Source organism: Hippocampus zosterae, chromosome 8, assembly GCF_025434085.1.
Source record: "Hippocampus zosterae strain Florida chromosome 8, ASM2543408v3, whole genome shotgun sequence".
Lineage (NCBI taxonomy): Eukaryota > Metazoa > Chordata > Actinopteri > Syngnathiformes > Syngnathidae > Hippocampus > Hippocampus zosterae.
In genome coordinates, this window is record NC_067458.1 from 2814252 (window position 1) to 2834508 (window position 20257).

At 47.4% G+C, this 20257-nt stretch overlaps 1 protein-coding gene across 4 annotated transcripts in view; it reads right to left on the minus strand.

The window, feature by feature from the left end:
• nlgn1 (neuroligin 1) overlaps nt 1-20257 on the minus strand; it is a 139112-nt gene that overhangs the window by 15983 nt on the left and 102872 nt on the right. For all 4 annotated transcript variants that reach the window (XM_052073381.1, XM_052073382.1, XM_052073384.1 and 1 more), the window contains 3 exons: nt 15029-15189; nt 6328-6484; nt 528-605 (listed from right to left, as the gene is read on the minus strand). In XM_052073381.1, the coding sequence (XP_051929341.1) occupies nt 528-605; nt 6328-6484; nt 15029-15189 (396 nt within the window). The remainder of the gene's footprint in view (nt 1-527; nt 606-6327; nt 6485-15028; nt 15190-20257) is intronic.

The following is a 20257-nucleotide window of genomic DNA, read 5'->3' on the forward strand; positions in this document are numbered from 1 at the left end:
ACCCATTCCTGTCCCGGTGGTACATTTGCCTGACTTGTGAGCGGGCAGCGTTAGATCGGTTCCCACTCAGTGACGGTGTGGATGCGGATGTTAATGGTTGTTTGTCCCTACATGTGCCCTGAGACTGACTGCCTCACCATTTAAGGGTGTAATCTGCCTTCCACCTGAAGTCAGCTGGAATAGGCTTCAATAACTTTCTGTGACCCTGTTCAGGATAAGCAGTGTTGAAAATTGATGGATTCATGCCAGTTGGCCACCAAATACTGAGTCTTGGCTGACTTTGAGGTTTCTTGCATGAAAAGATTCTTACAGTCATAATCTTGTTTTGTTGCCGCCCTCTGCTGCTTTTGGATTCCACAGTTAGTGCTTTGTGCATACCTTAGATTTTTTTGCATAGCTTACTTAGTTGGGGTTTTGTTCTCAGTTAGTTATTATTTGTAAATGGCATGTTTTCTTTGGCTGTTTGGATCATTTTGAATTGAGAATTGGCATTAAATAAGCAACACACAATTAAAAAAAAATCCTACCTTGGTGGTGGTGGCAATCAGCTGAGTGACATCATTGAGGCTGTGCAAATGAGGAACCAGCTCCAACCACAAATTAACCTGAGGCAAACAGAGAACAAAGGATATGAATCTATCTCACCACCTACCTACACACTCTCTCTCTGCCTCTCTCTCTCTCTCTCTCTCTCTCTTCTGTCTCTGTTTGTCTGTCCACCTGTCCGTCTATCCACCAGCCCATGTCTATCTCGCTTTGTCCCTCTAGGGCTGTTCACACGGCAAGATTTGGTCCGGTGCTGCACCGGGGGTGCCCCAGTAGAGCGTTCACACGTGCAAATTAGCTCCGGCGTAGCCCCGGAAAAGAGCTTATACCGGAGCAAATTTGACCCACCTCAGGGAGTGGGTCAAATATTTGCTCCGCAGCAAATGCTCGTTTGCGAAGCAGCACCGGTGTAAATTTGCACATATGAACGCAACTGGGTTAAATTAGCTCCAGAGCAAATGCTTGTGAAGAGTACGTATGGCGAGAATGCGTTGCTTTCGTGCTCTGTCGGACTTGCGTAATGTGTGTTGATTCATAACGACACAAGACTTGGCTAGTAACATCTTTCCTTTTGTAGGAGACTGGACTGTCCCGGAGTTGTTTGTTCCTTTGTTGTTTGTTCACAACCCCCCGGCCCCCATAGAATTTATTTTGTGATTTCCCCCCTCATTTTCTGTTTGGCGCATTAGTGTTTGCTTTTCTGAGTGTCATTAAAGTCATCGTTCATTTACGTTTTCTTGGGCGGTCACTCTCGAGCAGAAGGCACGGAGACCGAGAAGGACAAGGACGTGCCGGTCCTGTAGTCGCTTGAGTTGTGTATATACAGTACGTTTTAAACAGAACCAACACAACAGCTCGTTTGTCTTCTGTCGTTTTGCTCTGCTGCAGAAACTGCCGTGTGAACGCAAGTGGGGCAGCCCCGACACTGTACCGGGGCTGCCCCGCTCAGCGGCTTTGTACGTGTGAACGCTCCACACAATTTGCTGCGGTGCAAAATATCCCGCAACAAAATATCTCGGTGCAGCACCGGAGCAAATGTGTGCCGTGTGAACGGCCCTTAAGTATTTCTCTCTCTCTCTCTCTCTCTCTCTCTTCCATCCATCCTTTTATTGATCTCGCAGGTTGCTTTACTATAAACAACTGATATGCCTTAACAGCAGCTCCTTTACTTTTTGTTCTTCTACTTTTTTTCCTTTCATAACTTTGCTGCTGTAAATTGGGAATTTTTCCATTGTGAGACGAATAAAGGGTTTCTTATTCTTATGCTTGCTTTGTTGCTCACTGTTAAAACAATGCATTTAGTCCACAAACATTTGTCTTTAATTCTTCTTTCTTTTGACAGTTGAATAATTTGGAGTGTGCAAAAACCCAGGGTTTAACAGCAGTGCCCTGTAAATGTTATGAGCAGTAATGCTCGTCTTTTTTTCCACACACCTCCATATAGAGTAGAAAATATGTATTTCTTAACAAGTATATAGAAAAAGGATAACAACAACAGGGCGGCCCGGTAGTCCAGTGGTTAGCACGTCGGCTTCACAGTGCAGTGGTACCGGATTCGATTCCAGCTCAGACCTCCCTGTGTGGAGTTTGCATGTTCTCCCCGGGCCCGCGTGGGTTTTCTCCGGGTGCTCCGGTTTCCTCCCACTTTCCAAAAACATGCGTGGCAGGCTGATTGAACACACTAAATTGTCCCTAGGTGTGAGTGTGAGTGCGCATGGTTGTTCGTTTCTGTGTGCCCTGCAATTGACTGGCAACCGATTCAGGGTGTCCCCCGCCTACTGCCCGAAGACAGCTGGGATAGGCTCCAGCACCCCCCGCGACCCTAGTGAGGAACAAGCGGCTCGGAAGATGAATGAATGAATGAATAACAACAACAAACACAAAAAAGGCAACACACATTTACGATCTTGACATTCAAAGACAATAGTACAATCTTATACAGGCCAACCATTACCCGTGTCACGTCCCGTGTCTTCCAGCAGGGGCGGGCTTTTCCCTCCCCCAACTGCACACCTGTTCGTCATTTCGGGTTGATTATCTGCCTTTATTAAGAGGCTCGGGCAGTCCACTCACTGCCGGGGAATTCCACGCCATGCCATTGTTCTCTCGCGCTAAAACCTCTATAGTAGTTTTCTCGTTGCCTTCTAGCCTTGTGGCCGTTTATCTTGCGTTCTCTCTAGTCCCAAAATTGTATATTTAGTATATAGTCTAATCAGACCTTCCTCGCCTTTTGTTTTTTTCTGCGAGCGCTTTCGGTTGTTTCCTAATTTCTTCCCTGGTCCTTATTTGACCAGCGTTTTTTGTTACTGTTTCCCTGTTGGGCTCTTTCTGTTCGTTATTTGACTTTTTGTGTTCATACAAAATCTTTTCGTGTCTGCTTTACCTGGGGATCCACCTCGTTATTTTGTTGTGCACGAGGCGATCTTTCATCGCCTCGGGCACAACGTGACAACCCCAAACGGTTCATCTCTGCAAATAAGGTGCTCTAGTACATACAAATTCTCCCGTGGGGTGAACAACCATGGAATGCAGAAAGCAGATTTTGTGTCAACAGGCCAAAGGGAGTTTGTTAGTTTGTTGTTAAACCTCAAATTATGTAAAGCTGGTGTGGAGCATGTGTGTCATACGTCGCAACAAATCAGGAATGAACTTGATATTTTCTTTTATTGTAATTTATTTTTGGATGTGGACTGTGACGCTGGTTTTGTCTTTTTTTTTTCCTAAGGGTTAACTGTCACTGAAACAAAACGGTTGTTGCAAGTGAGGGAACAAGTTTTTTTTTAAATAATAAAATCCAAGCAAGACAAAAAAAGAAGACCTTAGTATTAACTGAATTCTCTTTTTAATTTTTTTTTTAATGTGGCACCAAAAGGAGCAGAGAATCGGAGTATAGTGTCCCCACTATACTAGAGGATGGTAAGGTGACATCTAACTGCCCAATGCAACATGACAAAACAGATATTCTCTCTTCTTTTTAATTTGTGCAAAATAAAAGATGAGCTTGTCTTTGACTAGGGATGGGTACTGAAAATTTCTCAGTGTCATGTTATTTTAACCACACTTCCATTTTTTAAATGTATTTATTTATTTCCTTTTACAACATATAGCGTATGAACAGTCATTGTGTTCTGCATTCTGGTTGGCTGTGGGGAACCTATTCTCAGAAGTCTGTTCATAAGAAAACAGCACCAACAACTAACCAAAACTGTTCTTCACAGGAAAACACCCGCACCAACCGATTGACTCATTGTCACATGTATAAAAACATAATACCAGTCTGAAAAAATACTTTGTTAAATCCAGCTTCTTTCACCTTAGACAGCTGGCCAAAATAAAACCTCTCCTCTCACATGAACACTTTGAGACAGTAATTCCTGCCTTTGTCACATCCCGGCTCGATTACTGCAGTGCCCTGTACTTTTTTACTTTTTGTACTTTGGAGTCAGCCAGTCCTCCATTCAGCGCCTTCAGCTGGTCTAGAATGCCGCTGCTCGCCTCTTGACTGGTACTCGTAAGAGGGAGCATATAACTCCTATTCTGGCATCCCTTCACTGGCTCCCCATTCATTTTAGAGTTATTTTCAAGATCCTCCTCTTTGTTTTCAAGTCTCTGAATAATCTCGCGCCACCTTACCTCTCTGAGCTCATCCGCCCCTACACACCTGCCCGGCGCCTCAGGTCTGTGGACTAGTCTTTGTTAGAAGTACCAAGAACTAAACTGAGGCTCAAGGGGATTGAGCCTTTTCTGTTGCTGGTCCCTCTCTCTGGAGTGACCTCCCACTGAACATTCGGCAAGCCTCCTCGCTGCCCATCTTTAAAGCCCTCCTCCAAACTCACTTATATTCTTTGGCGTTCGACTCAGCATGACTTAGATTTGTTCTTGATTTTACTGCTTGGTGCTTTCTACCGCCTTTATTACCGATTCGTCTTACTGTTTATTGTGTATGTTAAATCGCTCCATGTACAGCACTTTGTATGCAGCAATGGCTGTTTGAAAGTGCTCTATAAATACTGTTGACTTGACTTGACTTGAAGATGGCGCCCGAGTAGGCAGCTGTCAGCAAGTGTTCTCATGAGCCTTGCTTTTTTTGTTGTTTTTGTGTTTGTTTTGTCACTTTGTGTTTGTTGTTACGTCGTGGGGACCTGATGTGGACTTTTTCAGCATTTTTTGGCCACGACATTCATCAAGGAGGAGAGTGTGCTCGGTGGTTGCGCCTTCTTGGCAGCATGGGTATACCAGCACTGTTTTTGACTGAGTGGAATGTCGGCGCCATTTGACTGTCGTTGCTGGACAGTCCCGGGGCGCTTGTGTCTTGCGCCGGTAATGGGCAGCATTTTTCACAGCCCCGCTGTGTTCAGCGGAGAGATCGGTGCTGTTGAACGGTCTGCGGCTGGATGGATGTAAGTCTTGAGGACCCGACGATGAGAAGAAAGGAGCGTTAGCGCGGAGCGCCGATGCGGATTTGGAACTGGGAGTCGCGGCTTGGAGTTTGAAGCGGATTACGTGGGACAGGAGAAGTGAACTAATCTGTTTTCGTCAATGGACGCTACATTTTCGTGTTTGCTTTCATTTTCAGCATGACGTCTCTGATCCACTGGTGAAAGGACACTTTGATCCTCTCCTCTTTCATCTAGAACTGCTTCAGACAACAAAGTGTATGCAGAAAAGTGTTGAAGATTGCATGACTGTCTGTTTCCTATGTGTTGTGTTGTGTTATTTTAGTTATTTTGACTTCAAAATGGCGCCGCGAGAGTGGCTGCCTTTCCAGCAGCTCCTATATTTTGTTGTTCTACTTCTTCCTTTCATAACCTTGCTGCTGTGAATTGGGAATTTCTCCACTGCGAGACTAATAAAGGTTTTCTTAAAATATTGAAACAAAACTCACAATATTTTGGATGATAATAACATTGGAAGCATTGCCTTGTTGACGTGCCTATGCACATAAAGAGGTTAAAATATTAGGAAGTTAAAGAACCTCACATCTGCCCTCCAGGATGGCCACCAGACACAAGAACCTCTCATTTGGCCTTCTCCGACCTGTCTTTGATATTGGGTTTGATTTAGTATTCTTTTGTTTGTGTCTGTCTCATTAGGTTAATGAGCCCACCTGTGCATGTTTACCCAATCCCTCGTGCTACCCAATCGTCTCTCTCTTCCACTTAGTGTCTTATCCAGATGTTCCTTATTCATTCATTCATTCATCTTCCGTACCGCTTGATCCTCACTAGGGTCGCGGGGGGTGCTGGAGCCCATCCCAGCCGTCTCCGGGCAGTAGGCGGGGGACACCCTGAATCGGTTGCCAGCCAATCGCAGGGCACACATAGACGAACAACCATACACGCTCACACTCACACCTAGGGACAATTTAGAGTGTTCAATCAGCCTGCCATGCATATTTTTGGAATGTGGGAGGAAACCGGAGCATGTTCCTTATTGTCTTGTAAATTTGTTTTTAATTCCTTGCTTTCTTTCATCTGGAGGACAACCCTTCCTCCATCCCCCAAAGATTGAGTCACTACGCACAGTGTGTGATCAGCGTGTTTATATACATTGTGTGTGTGTGTCTGTGTGTGTGTGTGTGTGTGTGTGTGTATGCGTGTGTGCGCGCGGGTGTGTGTGTGTGTGTGTGTATTTTTTTCGTTTTCATGGAGTGTTGTGTGTTAAATTTGGCCACAGTAAATAACAACGCAAGGAAAAGGAAAAACAGATGTTACATTTTGTTTTATGTTACACATCATTCATTTAAAACATCCACTTGTACTGGAAAGATAAGTAAAATACCTTGTTGGCACGATAGTGCTCTTTGACACGTGGCTTTAGCCCTATGTGGAGGTAAAGCTGATCTTTCTGGTTGTAGCGTGTCCATGCCACTTCTTCAAAGCGGTTGGGCTTTGTGTGGATGAATTTGGTGTCTTGAGGTACAGGCTGATTAGGGTCACTGAAAAACATTATCAAAAAGCAAAATGAAACTATTATTAACAGGAAATTAAAAAAGAAAGGACAGGACAAAAATCACAAAATTTCAATATTCAGTTCAGTTTTGTTTGTTTTTTTGGTAGGGAACCCCATATTCCCTAAGCAGCCACCACATAACTCCCCGAGGGGACTCGGTCGAACACCATCTTCAAAACCATGTAGATTGGCTGAGCAAACTGCCATGCACCCTTGACAGTGCAGACAGTGAACAATGTAAAGTGCTTGCTTCTAGCTGTTGACTGGTACACTCAGTTGATGTTTACACATGAAACAAATAGAATCAGTCATTGTGTCCATCCATCCATCCATCCATCCATCCATCTTCTACCGCTTATCCGAAGTCGGGTCGCAGGAGCAGCAGCTTTAGCAGGGAATTCTAGCCAATATCTCCCCAGCCACTTCTTCAAGCTCTTCCCGGGGGATCCCAAGGTGTTCCCAGGCCGGCTGGGTGACATAGTCTCTCCGGCGTGTCCTGGGTCGTCCCCTGGGCCTCCTACCGGTGGGACATGCCTCGAACACCTCACCAGGGAGGCATTCAGGAGGCATCCTAATCAGATGCCCGAGCGACCTTATCTGGCTCCTCTCGATGAGGAGGAGAAGCGGCTCGACTCTGAGCCCCTCCCAGATGACCAAGCTTCTCACCCTATCTCTAAGGGAGAGCCCGGACACCCTGCGGAGAAAACTCATTTCAGCCGCTTGTATGCGGGATCTTGTTCTTTCGGTCACGACCCATAGCTCGTGACCATAGATGAGGGTTGAAACGTAGATCGACCAGAAAATTGAGAGCTTCACCCTTTGGCTCAGCTCCTTCTTTACCACAACAGACCGATACAAAGTCCGCATCACAGCAGACGCTACACCGATCCTCCTGTCGATCTCTCGCTCCCTCCTACCCTGACTCGTGAACAAAACCCCAAGATATTTAAACTCCTCCACTTGGGGCAAGATCTCCTCCACGACCCGGAGGGGGCACTCCACCCTTTTCTGACTGAGGACTGTTGTTTCAGATTTGGAGTTGCTGATTTTCATCCCAACTGCTTCACCCTCAGCTGCGAAACGCTCTAGTGAGAGTTGGAGAGTGTTGCTTGAAAGAGCCAACAGTACCACCTCATCTGCAAAAAGCAGAGATGCAATACTGAGGCCACCAAAATGGACCACTCAACGCCTCGGCTGTGTCTAGAAATTCTGTCCATAAAGGTTATGAACAGAATCCGCGACAAAGGGCAGCCTCGGTGGAGTCCTACCCAACGATTCAGACTTACTGCCAGTAATGCGAACCAAACTCTGGCATCGGTGGTATAGGGGCCAAAGAGCCTGTATCGGGGGGTTTGGTACCACACACCCACGAAGCACCCCCCACAGAACTCTCCAAGGGACACGGTCAAACACATTCTCCAAGTCCACAAAGAACATGTAGGCTGGTTGGGCAAGTTCCCACATACCCTGGAGGACCAGGCTAAGGGTGTAGAGCTAGTCCACTGTTCCACGACCGGGACAAAAACCACACTGCTCCTCCTCAATCTGAGACACGACTTCCTGATGGACCCTCCTCTCCAACACCCCTGAATAGACCTTACCAGGGGGGCTGAGGAGTGTGATCCCTCTGCAGTACGAAAACACCCTCCGGTCCCCCTTTTTAAACAGGGGAAACACCACCCCAGTCTGCCAATCCAGAGGCACTCTCTCCGATGACCACGCAATGTTGCAGAGGCATGTCAACCAGAACAGCCCCACAACATCCAGACCCTTGAGGAACTCCGGGCAGATCTCATCCACCCCTGGGGCCCTGCCACTGAGGAGCTTCTTAACCACATCAGTGACTTCAACCACAGAGATAGGAGAGCCTAACTCAGAGTCCCCAGACTCTGCTTCATCAACGGAAGGCATGTTGGTGGAGTTGAGGAGGTCTTCAAAGTACTCTGCCCACCGACTCACAACTTTTGAAAGTCTCCTTTCTTAATGCAACCACACAATGCAAAATGCTGTAAACAGGTTTATTTAACTAAAATCAATCCAGCAAACGTTACTACCTTTAAACACTGACTTGTGTTTGTAACATTTGAAACAGACAAAATAACAACACTCAGGCATGTATTATTGATCTGCTGTGAAAATAATGACTGATATTACAACAATGTATGAAGTCATTTACCGTATTGGCCCGAATATCAGACGGTGTTTTTTGCATTAAAATAAAACTGAAAAATGGGGGTCGTCTTATATTCGGGGTCTAGACATCATAACCATTCACGACGCTAGATGACGCCAGATATCACTGAAGCGAACGTTGAACTTGACTCCCCAGGCCAAAGTGAACCCCTGTCGCGAAGAATAAAAATAAAAATAGTGGTAGCACGAAGCAGAAAAAAAATAGCTGTAAGAAAGAAAAGAGAAGAAAATAATAGAATAGATAACAGAAAATGGAGAAACGTAGCGACAACCTGGAGAAAAGTCACTCAAAGAGCGGCCAGGTTAACCGGCAGCTGAGGAAAAGTTATGAGGTAATTTACATTTCAAAAACCAGAAGCTGATTTTTCTCTCAAATATATTGTTATAATCATTTGTTTCAGATGTACTGTAAATATTTTCTGTATAAAAATTAATTTGGTGTTCAAAAAGTCTAGATATTTCGGATGAATATTATGGGCAAGTAGGCTGAGGGGGTTTGATTACAGAATATATAGTTTTAAATAGTACATATGGGTTTTGACAGCATCGTGTGGTCAACTGTGTCAAAAGCTGCACATAGGTCAAGCAAAACAAGAGCAGAACGTTTCTTCACATCCATGTTGCACCTTCGGTAATTTACAATTCCTCTTGTTTAGTACTGTGCTTTGCCCGTAAACCAGATTGAAATTGTACATGAGAGTTTAAAAGTCATTTGGATGATTAAAAACAATCTTTTCTAAAATCTTATTCCCAAATTGCAGATTAGATATCTGTCTGTAATTAGTAAGAACTGATGGATCTTTCTCAACAGAAGGGGTTTGAGCACAGCAATTGTAAGAGAGGATGGCGTCTGTCTGAAGAGAGCTGTGAATAATGAGTAAACCCTCATGAAAAAAGTAATGAACCGATTTTAAAAACGATGTGGAGATGGGATCTAAAACATAGGTTGTGGTGAGAGCTGAGAAATAACCTTTATCAATGTCTCAGCATCAATCAGAACAAACTTCTCTCGTGTTTCCCCTTCTTCAAAGAGAGACTCATAGGTGTTAAAATCCAAGGCTTGGCAGTGCGATGAATTTGACCTTACGCCCTCTATTTTAAGATTAAATCTCCATTACCCAATCCAGTTCAGAGTCCTTCAACTCACTCACAAAGCCCTCCATAATCATGCCCCTCTCACCTTTCTGACCGCCTCCACGACCACACTACCTCGCGTAGCCTCTCATTACCTCACCAGACCAGGTATAGAACCACAGGGGGAAAAGGCTTCACCATCTCTGCTCCCACCTTCTATATAGAAGTTACTCCCAAAACCCCTGCACGACTGCTCAGATCTCTGCATGTGAATCTGTGATGTCTTATTCCTGTTTCTATATTGTTTTCCTTCAGTTTTTATCTCAGTATTTTATAAACTGTAAAGTGACTTTGAGTACTCTTTAAAAGTGTTCGATTAAATAAAATTATCATTATCAACTCAACTGTATTTATAGAGCACTTTAAAACAACCATCACTGTACACAATGTGATGTACATGGAGCAAATATCATATATACAACAAACATATACAAAATATACAACAAGAAATTAATAATAAAGACTGTAGAAAGCAGTAAAACTAAGATCAAGTCTGTGTCATGCCGTGTCAAATCCCATAAAACACAAATGAGTTGTGAGATTAGTTTTAAAGATAGGCAGCGATAGGGCTTGCCTAATGTTCAGTGGGAGGTCATTCCAAAGAGAGGGACCAGCAACAGAAAAGGCTCGATCCCCTCAGAGCCTCCGCTTAGTTCTTGGTACTTCGAATAATGCTTGGTCCGCAGACCTTCTCCTCCTCCTCCTGGGCAATCGGCGCCCTTCAGGGACTTGCCCCCCCTAATGGGTCCCACACCTGTTACAACTCTCCCCGGTGCCTCGCAAGGTTCACACCCAGCGTGGGCCCCGGAAGGTCCCTTGCCTGATTATTGTTTAAGGAGGGTTGTGGGGCGGCTACTCCCAGTCCCCTCCGTTCCGGCGGGGTGAGCGCTAGGCGCCTCACCTTCCGGTGAGACTCCACCTCCTTTTTAGGTGGAGCATTTAGCTACGAATGGGGCCCAAGAGCCCTGGCGTTTCCCCACTCACGCCCCTCGGAGGCATCACGCGAGGGCTGGTCCGCAGACCTCATCATTATCTTGCTGCTGGAGGCTGTAAATTTCCCCATTGTGGGACAAATAAATAAAGGATATCTTCTTATTATCGATCCGATCCGATCCTGGGCAATCGGCCCCCGTCAGGGACTTGCCCCCCCTCCCGGGTCCCACACCCGGCACGAATCCCGTTGGTGTCTCGCAAGGTTCCCCGCCAACATTTCCTTCCCACACCTCCCGCAAGCTACCCTTCTCCCTCCGCGCCCACCCTCCCCATTCGCCCTTCGCCCCCCCCTGCCCCCCTTCCACGCGCCACGCCGGCTCCCTCCCTTCTCCCTCCCTTCCACGCCGTGCCAATTCTCTCGCCCATTTCGTCTACTGATTATTCGTTGCCTCTAAGCCTTGTGGCTGTTATTGCGCGTCGTTATTTTCTTTTGTGTGAACTTTATAGCGTTTTTCCAAACAGACTATCCTTGCTATTTTCCCGCAAGCGTTTTCTGTTGTTCTCCTTATTTAATTCCTGGTCCTTATTTTTGTTATTCTCCCGGTCGGGTATTTTTGTGTTGTATTAAAGACCCCTTTGTTCTCTGACAAATCTCTTTCTGTGTCTGCTATTTCGGGGATCCACTTTCAGTTATTTCGTTGTACACAAAGCGATTATTCTGTCGCTTCGGGTACACCGTGACAGTCACCCACCTTTCACACCCTCCACACTGTCTCCTTCCTCCATTCTCCTCATACGCTCCTCCCGTGCAACTCCTTTGGTGACTCATTTTATTACCTTTCAACCCAAACCTCCTTCCACACTTCTCGCACTCAAACTCCACCTGTTCCTCGTTCCTGCGGTGTATGCGTTTCTCGTGCATGGTTAGACCAGCTCTACTCCTGCACACTTTTCCGCACCCCTCATACCGACATACCAACCCATCATTCACTCTCCTCACATTCCTTTCCAGTCTTTCTTCGTTCCTTCCCGCCTCATATCTGTGACCTTTCTGATTTTCCCATTTATACAGGTGATCCATTCGCTCGCTCACTCTCCGCTTCCATCCTTCCGTCACTCGTCAATCTTTCCACCTCCGTCCAGTCCATTCCTGCGTTCCTCATCACTCTCTTCCAGTACAACACCGTTTTCCTTTTGCGCCCCATCCTCTTCCCTCTTCCTTCCAGTTCCTCCCACCATCCCAATACCATAGCTTTTGTTAGTCTTTCATTTCCCATACGCATCACATGTCCAATTCTCTGCAACACTCGCCTCTCGATTTTCCACTCAATGGATTTTACTCCCAGCATTTTCCTTACGTCATACATATTCACTCCTCTTTCTTGCATTTGTCTCAGTGGTTCTCCGTTCCTATCACTCCACACATACCTGTACCACCTATCCATCCACTTCTGTAGTTTCCCCACATCCTTCTTCAACCATGTTCTTACCTGACAGTCATACAGCAAGCTGTTCTCCACACACGCCTCTACTACTCTCCCTTGCCACCTCTTAGATAGTCGTGTCCCTTTCAACCACCCTTTCACACTCCCCCATAGCTTTCCTGCCCTCTTGATCCTGTTTCTCACATCTGCCTGAGTCCCAATCCAGCTTCCTAACACTCTAATCTCCTCACCCTCTAGCGTTCCAAATTCCAGCACTTCCTCCTTCTCCTCATTGTTCCTCTCTTCCCACTGGGCCATTACACTTTTCACTCTCCTTACACTCTCGTGTATCTCTCCTTTCGTTCCCACTATAGTAGTGTCGTCCGCAAACAAGGCGCTCGATACACTCACTTCCTTTGTTTCCGAGCTCCCTCTCTCCCAGCCATGTTCACCTGCGAATGATCCTCCTGGTATCCACCTCCACACCACCATTTTTTCCTCCCTGTTATCTTGATTCCGCGCCGCTAGTGCCTGCCTCATCACCGCCTGATGGTAGATGTTAAAGAGGATCGGTGATGTAGAGCATCCTTCTCGCAGCCCTCTGGCTGGCATCCATCCGCCCTCTGCTCAAACATCTTCCTCACTCTCTTAATCACTCTTTCTCTCACTTCCTTACACGCACTCCGTATATATCCTATTCTCACCCCATTTTCTCCCGGTGCTGACTCCCGTATCTCCCCCATAGCCTCCATGATTTCTTCCCTCTCAGGCACCTCATTCATGATCTCGTTTGCTTCGCTCGCTCTACTATCGTCCCTGAGATCTACTGCTCCTTGAACTGCCTCTTTTATCACTCTCGGTTCTTTCCCGTACCTCTCCCTCGACACGCTTTCAAAATGCTCCCTGAACTCCTCTGTTGTCACCGTCGTGCTCCGAGCGGCCGGTTTATCCCTTTTTCCTAACTTCCTCAAACATTTATACATGTCGCCAATCCTTCCTCTAGAACATGCTTCCTGGCAGTCCTCAATCACTCCTTCCCACCAGTCTCTTTCCAGCCTCATCAGCAACTTCTTCAATTCCTTTCGCGTTTCCTTCACTTCCGCTTTTAGTCTGGTAAGTTCTTCTTCCATCTCCCCCACTCCTCTCCCTCCTCCCCTCACTCTCAACCTTCTCCTCACATTCAGTGTCTCCAACTTCTTATTCCTTCTGTCTACCCTTTCCCCTATCCTCTTCTTCATCTCTTATATCTCCTCCTCTCTCCCTACCGTCCAAGGATTGGATATTTCTCTTCTCTCGCTTCCACATACCTCCACTGCTGTTTCCACCATTATGTTCGCCAGCTCCGTCCACCCACTTTCCTTTCCCCGTCCTTCCTTGTTCAACTCCTCCAGTTTCTCTCTTGTCCTCTCCTCATATTCTCTTTTCTTCTCCTCCACTTTCAAGACCTCCCACTTCGCTTGTACCATTCTCCTTTGGGTCCTCTCTTCTGTCCTCCATCTCTTCCACTCCCCATTTACCTTCATACACACCGGTCTGTGGTCTGACAATTCATACTCACTCATAGTCCACATCCTTTTCACCATGCGGTGTCTCTCATTCCCTTTCACCAGAAATCCATCCAACTCATACCATTTCCCGCTCGCCATGTGTCGCCACGTCCCCCTCCTTCTAAACCTCCTATAGCTGTTAACATATGCCAGATCGTGCTCCTGACACCATTCTATTAAATCCCTTCCGGCTTCATTCATCCTCCCCAACCCATGCCCCCCACACACTCCTCGTATCTTCACATTCGTTCCCACACTTGCATTGACGTCTCCTCCAATTACCAGTCTTTCCCTCCCATCGCCACCTGACTCCCCATATCTCGTCGGCAACTCACCATCTCTCGTACGTCCGTTTCCCAGCTCGGTTGGAAGACCGACACCAACCTGAGCCCTCCCAGCACCACTGCCACCACTCTCTCTCCCAGCCACTTCTGTTGTCCTTCGTCTATCCACATCCTCAATGCCGTTCCCCTCAGCATCTCCTGCTTTCCTCCCATGAACAAGCGCTACCTGTTCATCCTCCTCACCCAACCACACCAACCCGGCTTCTTCTGCCTTTAGTTCGGTCATCAGCACCACTTCCCAGTTTTCTTTGTTGACTCTTTCTGCTACTCTCCTCAACCGCTTTCTTAATGTTTCTCTCACACTCAATCTCCTCACATTCCATGTGACTATCACTCGTTCACCGTTCTTGTCCCGAGCTTCAGTTCTGTTTCCCCCTTCCCGTCCCGCCCTTCCTCTCCTCCTGTCTCCTTCTTTCATTCCTCTCTCTTCTTTTATTGTTTCTGCTCCTTGCTCCCCTCTTACTTTCAGGGCCTGGATGGGGGTGAATCCCCACCAGTCTGTCTTTCACCCACCCTCCCACATGTCTTTTGTCCATCCTGCCTTGCTTGCGCTTCCTTCTCACCATCCCCAACTCTCACCCTGGGGAACCTTTTTCCCACCTCGTCGCGCCACGTGCGGGTCCTAAAAGGGCCCTCGCCTGACTTTTATTTAAGGAGGGTTGTGGGGCGGCTACTCCCACTTCCCTCCGTTCCGACGGGGCGAGCATCGGGTGTCTCTCCGTCCGATGAGGTCCCTCCTCCTTCCCTGTCAGCTGGTAGGTATTCAGCCGCAGCAGGGGCTCGAGTCCCCCGGCGTTCCCCCTCGCGCCACGTGGAGGCATCCCACCATGCGAGGGCTCATCATCATCATCATCATCATCATCATGCTCCAGAAATTAGCCTTCATTCAGTATTCCCATGGGTTCAAGTAGAGTGAAGCAAGCAGCACAACAACAGTGCATTTGTGGGACTGTACCCGGTTTTGGCGAAGTTTGTCCAATAAGTCATCATCACGGCACTGAGCATAATGTCATTCTTCGAAAAATTGCAGGGAAATAGCTCAGTTGGTCCAATCATTGGAAGGCCAAACACATAGGGGATCTCATCTCCATGAGATGCGTCAGCCCAGGGTGGCACCTAATGAGCAACAGAGTTATTAGAATCAAACTACAGTAAGCTCACTGTTACAATTTGTGTGGTGTATTTAACTATTAGGACATAACATCCACAAAAAGAAAAAAAACAAAATAAAAAGAGTAAGGCAGCCATTTTAATGTCATCATGAATTACAAATGACCATTCAAATGAATTTGGGCGGGTGTGTAATATGTAAATACAACAGAAAATTATGATTTGCAAATCTTTGGTCACACAACAATTGTTCGTTAATCATTTGTGATGCATTAGTTAAAGATGAAGTCATGGTGAGCAATTATGAACTCATGATGAATTAATCATTTGCAACTACTTAAGAATTATGAATTAATCATTTACAAACATTAACATATGATTGGCTCATGATTAAGAAATCCATGACTAATCACTATAATGCAATAGCAAAACATCAAATCATAATGGTCAAATATTAACTTACAATGAATTAATATTTTGCAGCTACTATTAATTACTAAAATAACTACAATACTATTAATTCATATTTTGAAAATATAAACTAATGATTAACTCTTCATTATGAATATCCTTGACTGATTTTTGTAATGCATTAGCTAAAGAAGAACTCATGACGGCCAATTGTGAGTTCACGTTGATTAATTTTTAACTATTGAAGGATCAGGAGCCCCTCCGTGAGTCGTCACCTTACCGTGGTGGAGGGGTTTGTGTGTCCCAATGATCCTAGGAGCTAAGTTGTCTGGGGCTTTTATGCCCCTGGCAGGGTCACCCATGGCAAACAGGTTCTAGGTGAGGGGCCAGACAAAGCACGGCTCAAAGACCCCTGATGAAGATTAGAATAAATGGATCGAAGTTTCCCTTGCCCGGACGCGGGTCACCGGGCCCCCCTCTGGAGCCAGGCCTGGAGGTGGGGCTCGTTGGCAAGCGCCTGGTGGCCGGGCCTACACCCATGGGGCCCGGCCGGGCACAGCCCGAAGAGGCAACGTGGGTCCCCCTTCCCATGGGCTCACCACCCATGAGAGGGGCCAAAGGGGTCGGGTGCAATGTGAGCTGGGCGGCAGCCAAAGGCGGGGACCCTGGCGGTCCGATCCTCGGCTGCAGAAACTAGTTCTTGGGACATGGAATGTCACCTCTCTGGCACGGAAGGAGCCCGAGCTGGTGTGTGAGGCAGAGAATTTCCGACTGGATATAGTCGGACTTGCCTCCACACACAGCCTGGGTTCTGGTACCAGTTCTCTCGAGAGGGGTTGGACTCTCTTCCACTCTGGAGTTGCTCACGGTGAAAGGCGCAGAGCAGGTGTGGGCATACTCATTGCCCCACGGCTCAGTGCCTGTACATTGGGGTTCACACCGGTAGACGAGAGGGTTGCCTCCCTCCGCCTTCGGGTGGGTGGACGGGTCCTGACTGTTGTTTGTGCATATGCACCAAACAGCAGCTCAGCATACCCACCCTTTTTGGAGTCCTTGGAGGGTGTGCTGGAGAGTACTCCTGCTGGGGACTCCCTTGTTCTGCTGGGGGACTTCAATGCTCACGTGGGCAATGACAGTGAGACCTGGAGGGGCGTGATTGGGAGGAACGGCCCCCCGATCAGAACCCGAGTGGTGTTTTGTTATTGGACTTCTGTGCTCGTCACGGATTGTCCATAACGAACAGCTTGTTCAAACATAAGGGTGTCCATATGTGCACTTGGCACCAGGACACCCTAGGCCGCAGTTCGATGATCTACTTCGTAGTTGTATCATCGGATTTGCGGCCGCATGTTCTGGACACTCGGGTGAAGAGAGGGGCAGAGCTGTCAACTGATCACCACCTGGTGGTGAGTAGGCTCCGATGGTGGGGGAAGATGCCGGTCCGTCCTGGCAGACCCAAACGTATTGTGAGGGTTTGTTGGGAGCGTCTGGCGGAATCCCCTGTCAGAAGGAGTTTCAACTCCCACCTCCGACAGAGCTTTTCCCATGTTCCGGGTGAGGCGGGGGACATTGAGCCCGAGTGGACCATGTTCCGTGCCTCTATTGTTGAGGCGGCCAATCTGAGTTGTGGCCGTAAGGTGGTTGGTGCCTGTCGTGGCGGCAACCCCCGTACTCGCTGGTGGACACCAGCAGTAAGGGATGCCGTCAAGCTGAAGAAGGAGTCCTATCGAGCCTTTATGGCCTGTGGGACCCCAGAGGCAGCTCACGGGTATCGACAGGCAAAGCGGAACGCAGCTTCGGTGGTCGCCGAGGCAAAAACCCGAGCGTGGGAGGAGTTCGGTGAGGCCATGGAAGCCGACTTCCGGACGGCTTCGAGGAAATTCTGGTCCACTATCCGACGTCTCAGGAGGGGGAAGCAGTGCACCACTAACACTGTGTACAGTGGGGATGGGGCGCTGCTGACTTCGACTCGGGACGTTGTGAACCGATGGGCAGAGTACCTCGAAGACCTCCTCAACTCCACCAACACGCCTTCCTTAGAGGAAGCAGAGCCTGGGGACTCTGAGGTGGGCTCTCCTATCTCTGTGGCTGAAGTCACCGATGTGGTTAAAAAGCTCCTCGGTGGCAAGGCCCCAGGGGTGGATGAGATCCGCCCGGAGTTCCTCAAGGCTCTGGATGTTGTGGGGCTGTCCTGGTTGACACGCCTCTGCAACATCGCGTGGTCAACAGGGAGAGTGCCTCTGGATTGGCAGACCGGGGTGGTAGTCCCTCTTTTTAAAAAGGGGGACCGGAGGGTGTGTTCCAACTACAGAGGGATCACACTCCTCAGCCTCCCTGGTAAGGTCTATTCAGGGGTGCTGGAGAGGAGGGTCCGTCAGGAAGTCGAGCCTCAGATTGAGGAGGAGCAGTGTGGTTTTCGTCCCGGCCGTGGAACAGTGGACCAGCTCTACACCCTTAGCAGGGTCCTCGAAGGTAAGTGGGAATTCGCCCAACCAGTCTACATGTGTTTTGTGGACTTGGAGAAGGCGTTTGACCGTGTCCCTCGGGGAGTTCTGTGGGGGGTGCTTCGAGGGTATGGCGTACCGAACCCCCTGATACGGGCTGTTCGGTCACTATACCACCGATGTCAGAGTTTGGTTCGCCTTGCCGGCAGTAAGTCGGAATCGTTTCCAGTGGGGGTAGGACTCCGCCAAGGCTGCCCTTTGTCGCGGACTCTGTTCATAACCTTTATGGACAGAATTTCTAGGCGCAGCCGAAGCGTTGAGGGGGTCCGTTTTGGGGGCCTCAGTATTGCATCCCTGCTTTTTGCGGATGATGTGGTGCTGTTGGCTCCTTCAAGTGGGGCTCTCCAACTCTCACTGGAGCGTTTCGCAGCCGAGTGTGAAGCGGTTGGGATGAAGATCAGCACCTCCAAATCTGAAACCATGGTCCTCAGTCGGAAAAGGGTGGAGTGCCCCCTCTGGGTCGGGGAGGAGATCTTGCCCCAAGTGGAGGAGTTCAAGTATCTTGGGGTCTTGTTCACGAGTGGGGGCAAGGGGGAGCGGGAGATCAACAGGCGGATCGGTGCAGCGTCTGCTGTGATGCGGACGTTGTATCGGTCTGTCGTGGTGAAGAAGGAGCTGAGCCAAAAGGCGAAGCTCTCAATTATACGGCCCTGGATAAGCGGTAGATGATGGATGGATGGATGGATGGATCAGGAGTTAATAATTATAATAACTGTGGTTGAAGAGCTTGTCTGCAGCTGTTTTGCCTGATTTGTAAGTTGTGGTTTATGACTGAAAAAGTGTCTAAAATGGGGTAATAATTACAACTACCTGTGCATTTTTTCAAGAAAAACACATGAAAATGCTCGTAAGTGGACTGCTTCATCCATGACTTGGCTTCTTGTTTTCGAGACACTTAATTTTTTTTGTCACAATCTTCTATTTCTTGCTTCATGTGTGGCCAATGGCGGAATAGTGGTCGAGTGATTAGCATGTCCACATCACAGTGCAGAGGCCATGGGTGCGATTCCGACACATAGCATGTTTTCCCCGTTCCTGCATGGGTTTTCTGTGGGGACTCTGGTTTCCTCTCACATTCCAAAAACATGCAGGGTAGGTTAATTGAACACAATTGTCCCTAGGTGTAACTGTTGCCCCTTTTCCGCAAAAAAAAAAAAAACTTATGCTGTGCTTGTTGGTGCTTAACAAGTGCTTACGAAGCTTACGTGTTCGTTTTCCCCCCGGCAAAGAGCCAATCGATATCATCATCGCTATTGTACGTCAATGTTTATGTGAGCGCCTGCGTTATTTGCCACGATTTCTCACGTGAAGGTCCCATGTCTTCTACTTTATATTTTGCAAGCCTGCAGGAGGTGGCATATACAAAATATGATGCTACTAAGGGCTCTCCATCGTTGTCATAGGTACAGGGAACGGCGGGTAATTATCAGAGCTCTGTGCACATTTCGATTCCTAGTAATGAACATGCTACTGTTAGCATCTGGTAGACAACGTAGTTTCGCATTGATTATATTTGTATGTACCGTATTTTCCGCACTAAAAAGTGCACTGGATTATGAGGCGCACCTACTGAATGGCTCTTTTGTATATATTTTTTTATACACTGGACACATCGCATTATAAGGCGTAATCTACAATGCCTCCACTAGATGGTGCTACGCTCCTTCTATTCAACTCGAGGGGTGTCGTTCAACTCGAGAGGCATTCATGACCGCCTCTGAAAAAACGTAAATTAACTATTACTGTACTTAAATGAAACTACGAAATGGAAAATAATGCATTAAAACAGAAAATAAAGCAAGGAAATAACAAAACCATTGAAAACCATTAATAAAGTCTGGGTTGAAAAAAAAAATAAAACCACAGCTCTCCTTTTTTCAACAAATACAGGTGTGTCTTTGGCCGTCTCCGTGCCTTTTCTTCTTTCGTTCAACTCCAGAGGCGTTGATGACCGCCTCCAAAAAATGCATTAGCATTTTCTTGATCATAGCTCCAACTGAACGATCAGATGTCAGTAGTAGTTTTCTATTCCTTTGTTGTGTATTCACAAATGATGAAATCACAATATAAATTCTGTACAGGGGGGTATAGAATTTATTCTCGCTTGCTTTTCAGTTTTGATGTATTATTTTCAATTTTCGTAGTTTCATTGAAGTAAT